The following is a 13,732-nucleotide window of genomic DNA, read 5'->3' on the forward strand; positions in this document are numbered from 1 at the left end:
AAGGAAGGAAGAGGCATGTATTTGACATGGTATTTTCCACTTTCTTTATGTTATTATTGAGTGTTTAGCCTTCTAAATTCTAGTTTGGGCAAGTGCAGCCAATGGCCTGACTCTGGACTCCATTATAAAAACTTCCTTTTTACCCTTTTTTTCCTTTTGATGCAGAACAAAGATGGGGTTGAGGAAGAAGGGTTGGAGAGCATGGCTGGCTTCTGCCCTACAGAATTGGGTCTGTCTTTTTTTCCAAGTTGGGCTTTGGGAAAGTGTTCAAGTGATAGCAACCTCAGGGTCTCTGAAGAGAAGGAGGATGTGCTATATGTCCTGCCTATGAAAGACCAGACCATATGTGAGAATAGTTCTGGGAGAAGCCATGGAGCTAGAGATTGTGATTGGGAATTTTTAGGACGTTGTATTTTAAATTACATTATGAATGTAAAACTTGCTTTTTATCTGTATATCTGAAGGGAAACAGCTGCATCCTCAGTTTTTGCGGCCTATATGATTTCAGAGATTGGAGCTTGTGAATTTAACAGTACCGGTGCCATGAAGGTAAGCAAGCCTAGCCCACAGGTACTGTTAGGTTTACATTGTCCATCTTTGGTGGCTTTAGCTTCTAGGCAGAGGTTCTTCAGGAGATTTCTAAGAATCCTTTAAAAAAATGGATCAGGAGTCCTATTCTTATAGGTGCTTGATTATCCCAGATTTAGGAGTGAACATTTTTGTTAAGGAAAGAAATCTTTTACGGGGCTAGAAAGAATTGTAAGCTAAGTTGTCTCACTGAAAATGCCACCTATCCACAGATCATTTGATGTGATATTTGGTCTTCATGGCATTTTTTGCTATGGAAAAGGATAATGCAGTTTGAATTTGCCTTCTTTTTTTTAATGCAGCTTCCTTCACACCAAATATTCTTTATGGAGAAGTTGAGTTTTTTTCGTTGGTCATAGGGAGACAGGAGTTGTACATGTGCTACTGCTTGCCAGGAACAGGTTGGGGAGAAAACTGAGGCAGTTGGAATTGGTGATGCACTGGCCTAAAATAGGACGGAATTTGTACAATAAACCTTAACTGAAGGTGAATTAGTGTCCTGCATTTCTGTGTATTTGAACTCTCTAGAGTGCCTGCCATTGCTATGTAAAATGAGCTCTCTGCTGACCTCTAAACCAGTAATACTTTTGACTTGGAATGTTACTTCACTTTTATAGATGACATTTTCCTCTTTCTCCTTGAAATTTTCTGTGTTGTGCTAGGTAATTGGTAGATGTGTGGTGCGTTTACTAAATTTAGGCTTTATATTTGTTTAGATTTTGTTTGGTGAAGTCTGCTTTCCTTCCTGACTTTCCCAAAAGGTTATTTAGTTTGCATCTCTATCTTTGTGGAATTGATGATCACTGATTTGATTATGAAAACGTCTTTTCCAGCTTTCAGTTTTTCTCATCAAATGTCACATATTTCTAACCACGTTCTCCCTTACCATAGGGGCATACATAGTCACTTGGCCTCATGGCAGTTCTCTGTGCCAGTCTGGAGTTAGTTCCTTAGAACTTTGTCAGGAGTGAACTAGAGAAAAGTGCTTACTAGAGCTTAAAACCTAAGAGCTGCTTTATGCTGCATAGTCTGGCCTTTGCGTTAGTAGATCATTGCTGATGTAGGTCAGTTTAGAGACTTTTCTATATTAATGCCTCCTGATACTGTTTTAAGATACCTACAGTGTCTACTTTTAGATCTGTGCATATGTCATGAACCCCCTTATGAGGCTCTGCATGAAGCTGCTGAATTATCTTTGGGTTAGCTAGTCTGTCAGCTAGCACGCATATTGTCGAAATTCCATAAACGTAGGCTTCAAAGGGTTGTGTGGTTTCTAAACTCTGTCTTCTCTACCCTCACACCTTCAAAGGGTGAGAAATGGGATTTATAATCCAAAGTTAGTCTAGTAAATGCCTTTTTCCCCTCCTTTTAACCTAGACTATCAAGGATAAGTGGTGGTAAGCAGGCCTGGAGCCTCAAGTTCTGTAAATCTCATTCCTAAAACTTGGCTTGAATCTCATGTTGGCAAAAACAAATACCTGTGGATTGTCCTTAGGGCTTTTAATCAGATACCTGTGTTGCTGTTAACTGAACTCTAGTGAAGCATTAATCTAAAGCTTAATTGGTCTTCTGAAGTATCTGAAGTTATGCTTTTTGGGTTTGGAAAATATGTGGGAATTTGTCTACTCACTCATGAATCAGTGTGTTTCCATATCTGAGACCCTCAGCTTCCTCATTTTTTTCTTAATGATTTCAGTGTTTTGATGTAATGTATCCTTTTTTGTAGTTGTGTATTATTGGCTTCACCAGTGTTAACAGAAAAATTTTAAATCTCCAGTTGGAAACAGCAATGGATTAGGATATAGAAATAAAATCATGGTAACATCAGTGCTGGATTTCCTTAAGCCTCTGCTATCTAATTCCCCATACATACCCCTCATAACTTGCTGCTGGACAAAGGCAATTAGAGGGGTCTTATCCCAGTATGGTTGGATTTTAAACATATCTGTGTTTTCCACAGAAACACAGGAACTGTGGGAACTTGGAACTGATTAATTTTTTAAAAGGATTATTATTTTGTTGAAGAGTTATTTTGATACTAATGCTAAGAAAAGGGAGATTCTAGATCATCTTGAAGTTGGAATACAAATATTCTCTTGGGTTTGGGAGAATTAAAGCCGTCTATGCAACCCTTCACATGGTGAGAAATAAGCCCTCCACAGTCCCTCCCACTAAGCTTTCAGTGACTTTGATACTTCCCCAAATTTCTCGTGTTGCTGCTTGTTAACACCCAGCTTTTAACTGAGTGTTTGCTCCTGATGGTTTAAGAAATGTTCATGTTGTATCACACTGTCAGTTTTATTTTGTCTTTTTATCCCTCTGTGGGTGTGAGTTTGAAACAAGCATGGTACTGTAATCCTACCTGATAGAGTGGTCTGGAGTGAAAATTATTTTTTAAGTGGGAGATCCTTCCGTTTTAATGTTTCTAAAGTTTTTAATATGAACTTGGCATTGGAAAAGGGAGGGAAAGAAAAAGAATGTTTACTAAAAAGCAGTGTCTGCTCTTCCTCTTTTTGAGTGTGTATTCATTGTTGAATGAAAAGAAGAGAAAGACTCTTGGGTTTTCTGTTGCCATGTTAAGCATGGAGAGGGATGCTTGACAGCATGCTAATTGAAGCCAGAGCAAGTATGTCTCCATCAGGTTATCAGGAACTCTTCAGTTGAAAGCTGAGGACCTAACTGATCAGTGGTTGATTGATCACATTGAAATTGGTTACAGTATGGAAGTGCTGGCTGGGTTAAGCACCCAAAAAAGCGAATGCAGCAGCCTAACTAGGGTTAACCTAAGTTTCTGGATTTGAAATGGACCTTTCCCTCACCCTACTCCACACACCTAAAACTGTCCATCTTCTTGTCAGACCAAAGAGCAAAGAATAAAAACAAACAAACAAAAAAGTAAAACACTTTACCAATCTATATCACTCAGGTACAATTTTGTGGTGATATTTTTGTCTGTTTTCTTTGTGTTGCTCTTGAGTCCTTTCTCAGCATTTTATTCTGCTGTTGCCTCTGTCCTCCTTGGGGCACCTCAGTTCTGGATGCTACCCTGGAGTCTCTACTGCTGTTATGTGAATGATAGGATGTAAGTGACCATTACAGTAAGGGCTCTTTGTAAAAAATTCAAAAAAAATTTTTTTTAAATTTAAGAAAGGATGTTGTATACATTTTATAGTCTGGCTATCAGTTTGATATCTTGCTGTCAAGTATGTTTCTCAATCTGTATTTATCCATCCCATCAATAAATGTTAATGCTAAAACACTCATCTGATTGTTGTTTACGTGTACTGAGTCTTCAAATTAGTCTTTAACCTTCATTTTATTGATATGATTACAGTTTTGTTTTAGTTTTGCTAGTAGTATGTTGTTTTGCACAAGATCCTGTGGGAATTGAGTCCATTGGAAAAACCTAAGATTTAGTCATCACAGTGAACCTACTATAAGTATGATGTAGTCAGGAAAAAAACCCTCATTCCTTATTGTTGCATGGATACCTGGAAAAGCGGTACACAAGAAATACCTAGCTCTAAGAGATGAGAGCAACATGTACTGCTTATCTAGCAAGCACTATCAACATGATTCATAATTGTATACTTGGTTCTTTGAAAACTGATTTCAGATTTTTTTTTTCAAAGACAGTGTATCTGGAAGAAGAAAATTTGGGTCAGCAGATGTGTCTGTCAATTAGCAGGCATATTGTCCAAATTCCGTAAACTTAGATTTCAAAGACATCGCAGTGCATTTGGGAGAAAAAAATTAATAGCATTCGTGGTAGGGCCTGGAAAAATTGTGAATACTCACCCTTTTCCTGGGACATAACAAAACCACACACACAAGGTAAATCTTGTAAATTACACATTTAAAGGGAAAGAATTTTTATGCTAAAATAGTCCAAAATTATAACACAAAGTTAGCAGCAGCTATAGTTTAAAAGCTCAAAGGAAAAGAAGTTTAACAATGATACACACTTCTGAAAAAAAAATCACTTGAGTTCTGTTCATTCCTTCTTCCATTTTCTAAAATAAGACAAGATTATTGTTTGCTGTACCTCTCCTAAAACTTGTGGAAGTCACTGCTGTTTTAGGAATTCTGGTCCGGGAATGGAACAATAGAGAAGCAGTAAATGAATGTTGGAATGGATGATATTACAAAATAATAAATTTAGTGATTTGCCTTTGTTAAGAGTTAATATCAACTGTGTCATCCTTGGGGATAGATGAGGTATAAATCATTATAAAGGTTATGAACAACTGGATCTCCAGTTATAGGGTTTATTAAACTAATTGATACAGAGCTAGGCTTCATCTTATGGTTAATGCCTAAACCATCCTGGTTTCCCTGACACTTCTGAGAGCTGAATAAGACTGGCTTGCTCTCTGTTGTTCAACGTTCTGTAGACAGTTTGAAGCCCCTTGTATGACTTCTGTGAGCTTCGCTTTGAGATTTGTATTTACTGTAATCTCTAGCTCTGGGCCTACTTCTGAATTGATTTGTTTTATGGATTGTCACATGTCCTACTTCTTTTGCACTGTGGAATCTCAACCCCTTTTCTTCATTTCACATAACACTTAAAACCAACAGATAACCAAAAAAGCACAGTGATGAAATTAAGTTAAAATTGAATACTAGATACACCTTTTCTGAAAAGTAGTTTCAGGCCCTTCTCTGCCTTTCATTTATTCCTTCTTTAGAAAATAGTACCTACTAAGTGCTATGTACTGTTTACTGATGGAAATATGGCAGTAAATAAAAGAAGCATCCTGCCCTCATAGAACTTATATTCTAGTGGTAGGGAGACAAGTAAAATGTAGTATGTTAGAATGATAAGTACTTTGGAGAATGTAAAGCAGGGAAGGAGGGATAGGGATTTTGTGTGTGTGTGTGTGTAGGCAAGTAGGGTGGAGGAAGGCCTCATGAAATTAGAGTTCAGCAAAGACCTGAAAGAAGTGAGAGAGCAAGTCAGGGGAAGAGTTGGGGTAAGATCATTCCAAGAAATAAGTGTAAAGGTTCTGAGGTGAAGATGCTGGCATGTTTGAGTAATATCAAGGCCAGTGTAGCTAGTATGGAAATGAGTGAGGAGGGGAGAGTAGTAGCGTATATGGTTAGAGAGGCAATAGAAGGCTAGATACTGTGGGGCCTTTTCATTTATGAAGACAGTGAAGTGGGGCACCATTGCAAAGTTTTGAGCAAAGAAGTGACATGATCTAGCTTAGGTTTTAAAATGTTCATTCCGGCTGCTGTGTTGAAAATGGAACGTAGGCGTCAGGGGTAAGGAGTCTCTCACAATAGTTAAGAGTGGCTTGGACCAGGTTGGAAGTGCTGAAAGTAAATAAGTTACATAACTTGAAGTTGGAGCTGGTAGGATCTGCTATAAGGTTGGAAGAGAACGATGACTCCCAGTGTTTGGCCTGACCACCTGGAAGGATGGAGTTGTCATATACTGAGATGAGGAAAACTACAGAAAGAGCAGGAGTTTGACATTCATTCTCATGCTCGCTCGCTCTCTCTATCTCTCTCTCTCTCTCTCTCTCTCTCACACACACACACACACACTCTCTCTCTCTCTCACACACACACTTTTCTCTAGGATTAGCCTCCAAAACTTCTTAAAAATTCTCTTTCCTTCAAGAATTCATCTTTCCCAACCTCTATTTACAAACAGCCTCAGGTCCACTTTAACGATAAAAAATAGCCATTTACTTTGTTAAACAGCACAAAGAATTGGCCAATATCTTGACCCTTTAATAATATCTGCCTCTTCCCCCACTTAGAAGGAAGTGGTTCTAAGCAGCAATTTTATGTCTGTTTTGGGTCTTAGCAGCAGAGTTTTTTTTTTTTTTTTTCCCCCAACTAAGACCTTCAGTAAACCCTCTAATTAAACAAAGTCTTTGTTGCATCCCTAGCTAGTCCCTAATGCCTCTTTACATTGTTCCCTATAGTAGTTTTAATATTCCTTTTTGATACTACCACATTTGGTTGAAGATTCTGATTTCCAGATTTTCTGTAATGTGACTGCCTCTGGCTAGTTTTGAGTTATAGGCTGTTTATAACAAATGTCTTCTTTGTACCCCTTTTGAGGGTTGGAGTGTTTGCTTGTGTATATAAATCATACTTGTTTTTGCTATTAATATTATGTTTGTATTGCATGCACAACCCCAAACTGCTCTAGAATGTTTATTCCAAAAGAGAAAGGTTAGCTTTCTTGTTCTCTCTCTATCCCCAGTGCTTGGGACTTCTGTGCTCAATATATATTTGTTGAATGAATGAATTTCAGGAAAGAGCCTTCTAGGGCTTCCCTAATCTCTGGGAAAAGCACCTCTTCTGCCTGCCCCCCGCCCCCATTTTTGTTTTGCCCCTGGTGTTCTTGAGCGTTGTAGATTCTCTATGCCTCTACACTCACCTCCACTGTGATTGATGCTCACCTACTCATTGGTATTGGAGAAACATCTTACTTAAATGAAACTGACAGCAGATAAGGGAGCTTGGGAAGGTTGGGGTGCAAAAAAGATCCAGGAGGGTTAAGGGGGGAGTGCTAGTTCATTTCTAGAAGAGTGGTGGAGATGAAAGAAGAGAGATGCTTTTAACTAAAAATCCTTAAAGGATGATAAAATTAGGATTGTGTCTATTTCTATATACCTGCATTATTTAGCATGGAATTGTAGAGAATTTTAGAGAATCAGGGCCTAAACCAGAACTCGTTTCCTTATTCTCAGTCCAATAATCTTTACTATATGAGACGCAATAAGGGATCACTAATAAGGGCTGGGTTCAAATTCGCCTCCCTCTCCCATTTACTAGATATGGGCCCATTCTGTTCCTCGGTTATCTTATATGTAAAATGGGGATAACAGCCTCTACCTCTTAGAGTTGCTCTGAAAATTAAATGTTTGTATATATAATTTCCCAGACTCATTAAATACCCAAAAAATGTTTCCGTAAATGAACGCACAAAGAAAACGAAAACTTTTTCCTGTATAAACAGAGTCAAGTGTACAGTGATACTTTGGCCTCTATATGTCTGATTTTTTTACCCGCTGTGTAGGGGTGGTGAGGTAGCTGCAGCCTAGGACCACAGAGCGACCAAAAGCGACCTGAACACCAGCCACGCGGCGAGGTGGAAATACAGTCGCATTCGGCTAGCGGCTCCGGCAGCCCGCGCTGACTTCGCTTCACTCTCCTCCAGGCGGAGTTTCTGACAGACAGGTCGTCTCAGCCACCCCAGCCGCGCGTTTTCTCAGCGCCCCACCCTCCCAGAAGTGATAGGTAGCTGGCCTCGACCAATGGTGACACACCACCGTAGGCGCAGTAGCCAATCAGCGGTTGGGAGCCCGGAAAGGAGCGGGGCCGAGTTAGAAGCCGCTGGCGCGGCCAGGGGGTTAGCGGCGCGGCGCGGCGCGGCGCGGCGCGGCGCGGCGGCAGAGGTAAGATGGCGGCGGTGCTTGCCCTTTCCCTTTGCAGTTAGGCTCCTGCTTCGTCCCTTCTGTGCGCTCGGAGCTGCTACTCTTCCTCATTCAGCGTCGGGGTCGCTCTCCTCCCATAGTCTCCTAGGACCCAGATTCTCTGGTGCCCGGAGCCTTGGACAAAATGGCGCTTGCACGCGCCGCCGAGGACGGGCAGGGCCAGCCGTGAGCTCTGAGGCGGGCCGGGACAAAGGCGGCGTGCAGGGAGGCGGAGACGGGGCGGCGTGGTGGCTTTGCTGGTGCTTCCCCCTCGTGTCGCCGCCGTGCGACTCCTTGAGATATTTTCGGCGCGGTAGTGGTCGGGGTGGGGCGGGCATGGAGGGAGAAGTTGAGGTGAGCAAATCCTCTCGTGCCTGGGGGGACCTGGGCGGAGGGGAGTTACGGAGCGTGACTTCGGCCTGTCCTTTAGAAACTACTCGCGCTCTGCCCGGATATTGTGCAGCAGGAATTTTCGGAAAGGGTAAGGGCGTTTTGGTCTTTTGTGTGACCCTGCAGGTTTTGGTATGAACAGGATTCGGATCCACGTCTTGCCGACCAATCGGGGGAGGATCACCCCAGTGCCCAGGTCTCAGGAGCCCCTGTCTTGTTCGTTCACTCATCGCCCATGCTCGCAGCCTCGTCTGGAGGGGCAGGAGTTTTGCATTAAGCATATCCTTGAAGACAAGAATGCACCCTTCAAGCAGTGTAGTTACATATCGACGAAGAATGGAAAAAGATGTCCCAGTGCTGCCCCAAAGCCTGAGAAGAAAGATGGGTATATATGCCTAGATATCTATGTCGTTTGTACTTTTAGTTTTAACGTGAGAGGGGGATGTGGTATGACATGGGCTTGGGCGGAGCTGCCTGAGTTTTTAGGTCACGTACTTGTAAAATTGGGGATATGGATATATCCGTGGAAAATGAAAAAAATCTTAAAACGGTAGAAAACTGGAAGGAGACTTCCATTTGGGGCACTCAGTTCATCTCTTTGGATCTTTTCCCTTACCTGTAAAATAAGGGATATTCTAGATTAGTCTTAACCCTGGGGGTCCATGGCTCTTTTGGCCATTCCTAAACTTTGTTAATATGCAAAATTGTATGTATGTGTGTTTTTCTGGGAAAGGCTTCATAGCTGGCATCATATAAGCAAAGGTATCCATGCAGAAACATAGGTTGGCTAGATAATTCTGCATATGTATCTTTTGGTTTTAAAATTGTGTCCCACATCTTACTACCTACAATGGATTGACATTGAAGTAAAATGTAGAGTTGCCTTCCGGAACTAGTTTTGAAAGGTAAAAGTGGATTCCTTTGATTTGTTGTGAGATGACGTCAGCATTTTTATAGGTGGAATGTTTTGTTTGGTGGATAGAGCATTAGATTATGCTACCTGCTTTTCCCTTTAGTAATACCAAGTGACTTGACCTTGGGCCAGTTAAATTACTCTGCCTCACTGGCCTTTTTAATTTGTTAGTGAAGTTAATAGCCATTTTAATTTCCTAAAAATGATCTAAAGATCAGTGACTATGAAAATCATTGAACTCTTTCAAGAAGGAACCTCTCTGAGTATAAAACTTTTTGTCTTCTCAGGGTGTCCTTCTGTGCTGAACATGCCCGTAGGAATGCTCTGGCACTTCATGCTCAAATGAAGAAGACCAATCCAGGGCCTATGGGTGAAACACTCTTGTGCCAACTGAGCTCCTATGCTAAGACAGAGCTGGGGTCTCAGACTCCAGAAAGTAGCCGCAGTGAAGCCAGCCGAATTCTGGGTAAGGCTTTTTCTTATGATGAAAAAGGAGGAAGAAAGTTAACAAAGAACTTATTTTGGTTTATTACAGTGTCTTGAACTTATATGGCGCTTGATAATACAATATTATTGTTAATTCATTGGCAGTTGGGTGAGAATTCCAGGATTGCTATGTCGTTCACCAGTTCTTTTCAGTTGAAGTAGTGTGTTCTTAGGTTTAGTTTCCTGAGTTTATGACTATTTCCTTCATTGCTGTTTTTATACTTATCATCTTTGTTAGGTAAGGTAACTAGGTAACTTCAGGAAACAGTAATTTTGAGTTGGCCTTTCTGTCCTTTTAAGGGCATGGTTAAACTCATTTATGTTATAAGTAATCTTACCTGGGTTGTATCTTTTTGAGCTGTTTTTATTTGCCAGTGCCTTTGAACTAAGTTTTCTTAAATTTAAGATTTGGGTCAATGTGTTAAGTAATCTAGTTTTGTGTGGTGGAGTTACAGAGGTGGGAAGTCTTAATGGCTGCTCTCCCTTCCTTGCCTCAGATGAAGACAGCTGGAGTGATGGGGAACAGGAACCCATTACTGTGGATCAGACATGGAGAGGTGACCCTGACAGTGAAGCTGATAGCATAGACAGTGATCAAGAAGATCCCCTAAAGTAAGTTGTAACTCCACATAAGGCTTTTAAGTATTTGATGTAGTTAGTATGTGAAATGTAGTATTGCATGCCGTTAATAGATCAATAACCTAGGGGGATTGAAGATAGCTTAGCTATTTGTGAGGAGTAACGGCTTCTGTATATTGAAGTGTCATGGTTTATCACCATCTTCAAGGCAGGATTTGATTCTTTTTTAGAAGTCGTCTGATTTGGGAAAATTTTTGGACATCAAATTCTACACTTGAGAAACTAGGGAAGAAAGTAGGAAATTTCTTGGAGATAAGAGTGGGAGGTGGGTTGAGAAATGCTTAGATGAGTTAAAGAGAAAATTGATGGGCATGGGTTCTTGGCTTAAACCTCAGGAATAATAAAATGATTGTATTTGAATAACTACTTTTTTTGCAAAGTTACATTTTATGGTTTTTTTTTTTTTTTAAGAAAAATAAAAAGATGTTCAAGAGTTTCCTTTGGTTTCATGCCTAAGAGAAACAGATTTAGAAACCCAGAAGTGAGTAATCAGCCTAATTCTATCTTACTGAGGTTCTGCTCTCCCTTAACCCACAATCACCTTAGGAGTTGTAGAAACATGAAAAACATTGCCGCTCCAAAGTCTCAGGTTGCTGTGTCTCATGGTTTGAGTTGAGTGTTTTTTTTTTCCTTTCTGACTTCTGTCTCTTAACACTTCCCACTGACAGTTAAGGTAGAAGTACTGTATATAGTGGGAGGGGGTAATGAATTTCTGGACTTGACTGTGTTGGACTTAAATTCTTAGAATAGCATCTTCTTCATTATTTAGGACTCTGAGGTTTATAAGAAGTCATTTAGGGTTACATTTTCTGAGTAGAATAATTTCTTCTATTTCTCTTGAGTAATCTCATCGTAGTCAGGAAGTACTTATTTGGAAAGTTCATCTAAGTAGTTTGAGAAGGAATGTTTGTTTTCTAGCAGGATTCTCTCACAGTAGTAACTTTATACCAAACATATTCTTTTTTTTTTCTCCCATTGTGCTTCTAGAAATGCCAGACTTGCTGCTTTGAAGAGGTGTGTGCTCTGTAGGGTCACAAAGTGACTGTCGTTTGGTGTGGTAAACACTCAGCTTTGAACGTCCAGAAACTTGATTTTGTCAGTAGTAACCTAGAGTGGATCAGTCTCTAGGGGATACATTCATGCTAATCTAACTTACAAGAGACTGCTATATAAACCAAAATACCAGGTAGTTTTATGAGAAGTACAAATGTTAAAAGGAGTAGGTAATTGATGTCACTTTATCCTAAAAGGAACATTCAAAGAGGAAAATAAAGCCCCAAATATGCTCAACTATTAGGCAACTACATATAAGGCTTTCCTTAATTCTCCCAGTGAGATTATCCAAAAAAATTTTGGCCCACTAAAATATATGTGTTTTTAGGGATGTAAATACAGTTGTTAAATGTCTGCTTATAATATTTAGTTTGTTAATATGGTTACATATTACTGTCCTGTGATATTTAATACAAGTGTTTGTTTAATGGAATTCTTTTAATTAAGAATTTTCATCTTTGGTGCCAATGTTTTTGCCATCACTAGGACCACTTTTTGAATCATTAACAATTTATAGCATATATCTTCATTTGCTTGTTTCAGAAAGGGTGTTTTTTATATTGTTTATGTTGTTGTCATTGGAGATTTTATCCTAACTAGAATTACTTTTGGCATAGTTTTTTCCCCTACTTGCAGGTATTTATATCCGATTTCCCTCAAGGTAACCATTTACTTAATTGCATTGTAAAAAATAATCTTTAAAAGCTCATTTACAGCAACATCCAACACTGGTGAAGTTTTAGCTTAAGAGTGATTGTTAAATCTTTCTTTCCTTTTTTAAGATTTATCATATGACCTCTACACACATCCAGAGCCTTTTTTGGTAAAGATCCATTCAGGTTATTGAGTCTTCATCATTGTTATCAAAATAAAGAAATTTGGGAGAATGCCCTTTAATAAGAGACACTGTTTAATGGAATATAAAGTGACTCACTCTTTTTTGAAGATGAATTCTAATAATAAAATCTTGACTTATATTTGTGCATATCAGAGCAAGGGGAGTTAGTACGTGATTTTAATAACTAACTGAATGTCTGGAATATCTGTCTTTAAATAAATGACCCGTTGGTCACATGAACTAGGCATTCATATTAGTTAGGGTGCTCACACACGCCCCTTCTCCCCTGAAAATGATTTGTAGTAAATTCTAATTGTAGTGGCTTCCCCTTTATAAATTCTAGTCCTTAGACCATTGGTTAAATTCTCTTCTCACAGGGTACAATGAAATTAATTTCATTTTAATAAACTTGATATTAGGTTAAGGCCTCAGTATTTTAGCGTTGCAGACATATTAATGCAGACATGGCCCATTTTCCTGAAAATGTAACCTAGTCACCTTGGTTAGACATTAGATATTTTTAAAACTCACATTTTCTTATAGTCTTAGATTTGTCCTTTCTCTAATTTGCTGGTTTTATTCATCATGTTTTGGTTCTTAGTTTCTGTTCACTTATTTTTAATTCAGAGTATTTTGTAGTTTTATTTCTCTTATACACAGATAGTATTGGCTCTTATATATTTAAGAAATATTTTTGGTGGAGATTACTGGCTTTTAGTCAAAGTTAATAATTTTATTTATTCTTTGTATTTCAGTGAGTTCACAGCTGATTTTTAAAGAAAGCATAATTTTTGAATTTAAAATTAGTTTGAGTATGGGATTTGTGTTTATTGCCTTTTACATAATGGAAATAATTATTACTCAATACAAAAATATCAAGTCAAGGTATATATAGTCACGTGTCGCTTAACGATGGGAATACCTTCTGAGCAATGCGATGTTAGGGGATTTTGTCACTGTGTGAACATCATTGAGTGTAATTCCACAAACCTAGATGGTATAGCCTACTACACACCTAGGCTATACGGTACTAATCTTATGGGGCCACCATTGTATATGCGGTCTGTTGTTGACCGAAACATCGTTATGCAGTACATGACTATATCTAGCTTGTTCTTTCTGTTTCTATAATGATCACACAAGACAAATGGAACCAAACGTCTTTTAAATTTGTGGTTAACGTCTTAATTTTGAGTTACTTAAATCAGAGACAGGAAACAGTCTTCAATGAAACTGCCATTTAACTCATTTGCTTAGGTAACTTCATTAATCACTAGAAAAACTTTTTAAAAAGTTCTGTTTATAATTGGCAGGAAAGCTTACTAAAGTTAATGTGGATCTAGATCTTTGGCAGTTAAGAGTTAACCCAGGCCACTGTATTTTGAGAAT

General features: G+C 39.1%; 1 protein-coding gene across 6 annotated transcripts in view; it reads left to right on the plus strand.

The window, feature by feature from the left end:
- Nucleotides 1–7,850: 7,850 nt before the first annotated feature.
- KANSL2 (KAT8 regulatory NSL complex subunit 2) overlaps nucleotides 7,851–13,732 on the plus strand; it is a 59,746-nt gene continuing 53,864 nt past the window's right edge. The window contains exons 1-5 of one of the 6 annotated variants that reach the window (XM_087442475.1): nucleotides 7,948–8,006; nucleotides 8,541–8,799; nucleotides 9,615–9,793; nucleotides 10,311–10,425; nucleotides 11,440–11,466. In XM_087442475.1, coding sequence (XP_087298601.1) covers nucleotides 8,549–8,799; nucleotides 9,615–9,793; nucleotides 10,311–10,425; nucleotides 11,440–11,466 — 572 coding nt within the window. In that variant the 5' untranslated portion in view covers nucleotides 7,948–8,006; nucleotides 8,541–8,548. Of the gene's footprint in view, nucleotides 8,007–8,384; nucleotides 8,800–9,614; nucleotides 9,794–10,310; nucleotides 10,426–11,439; nucleotides 11,467–13,732 lie in introns of those variants that run through there. The other 5 variants (XM_087442480.1, XM_087442479.1, XM_087442477.1 and 2 more) reach the window with 5 other exon arrangements.

This window comes from Ceratotherium simum, chromosome 17, assembly GCF_057802395.1.
Source record: "Ceratotherium simum simum isolate JZ-2026a chromosome 17, ASM5780239v1, whole genome shotgun sequence".
Lineage (NCBI taxonomy): Eukaryota > Metazoa > Chordata > Mammalia > Perissodactyla > Rhinocerotidae > Ceratotherium > Ceratotherium simum.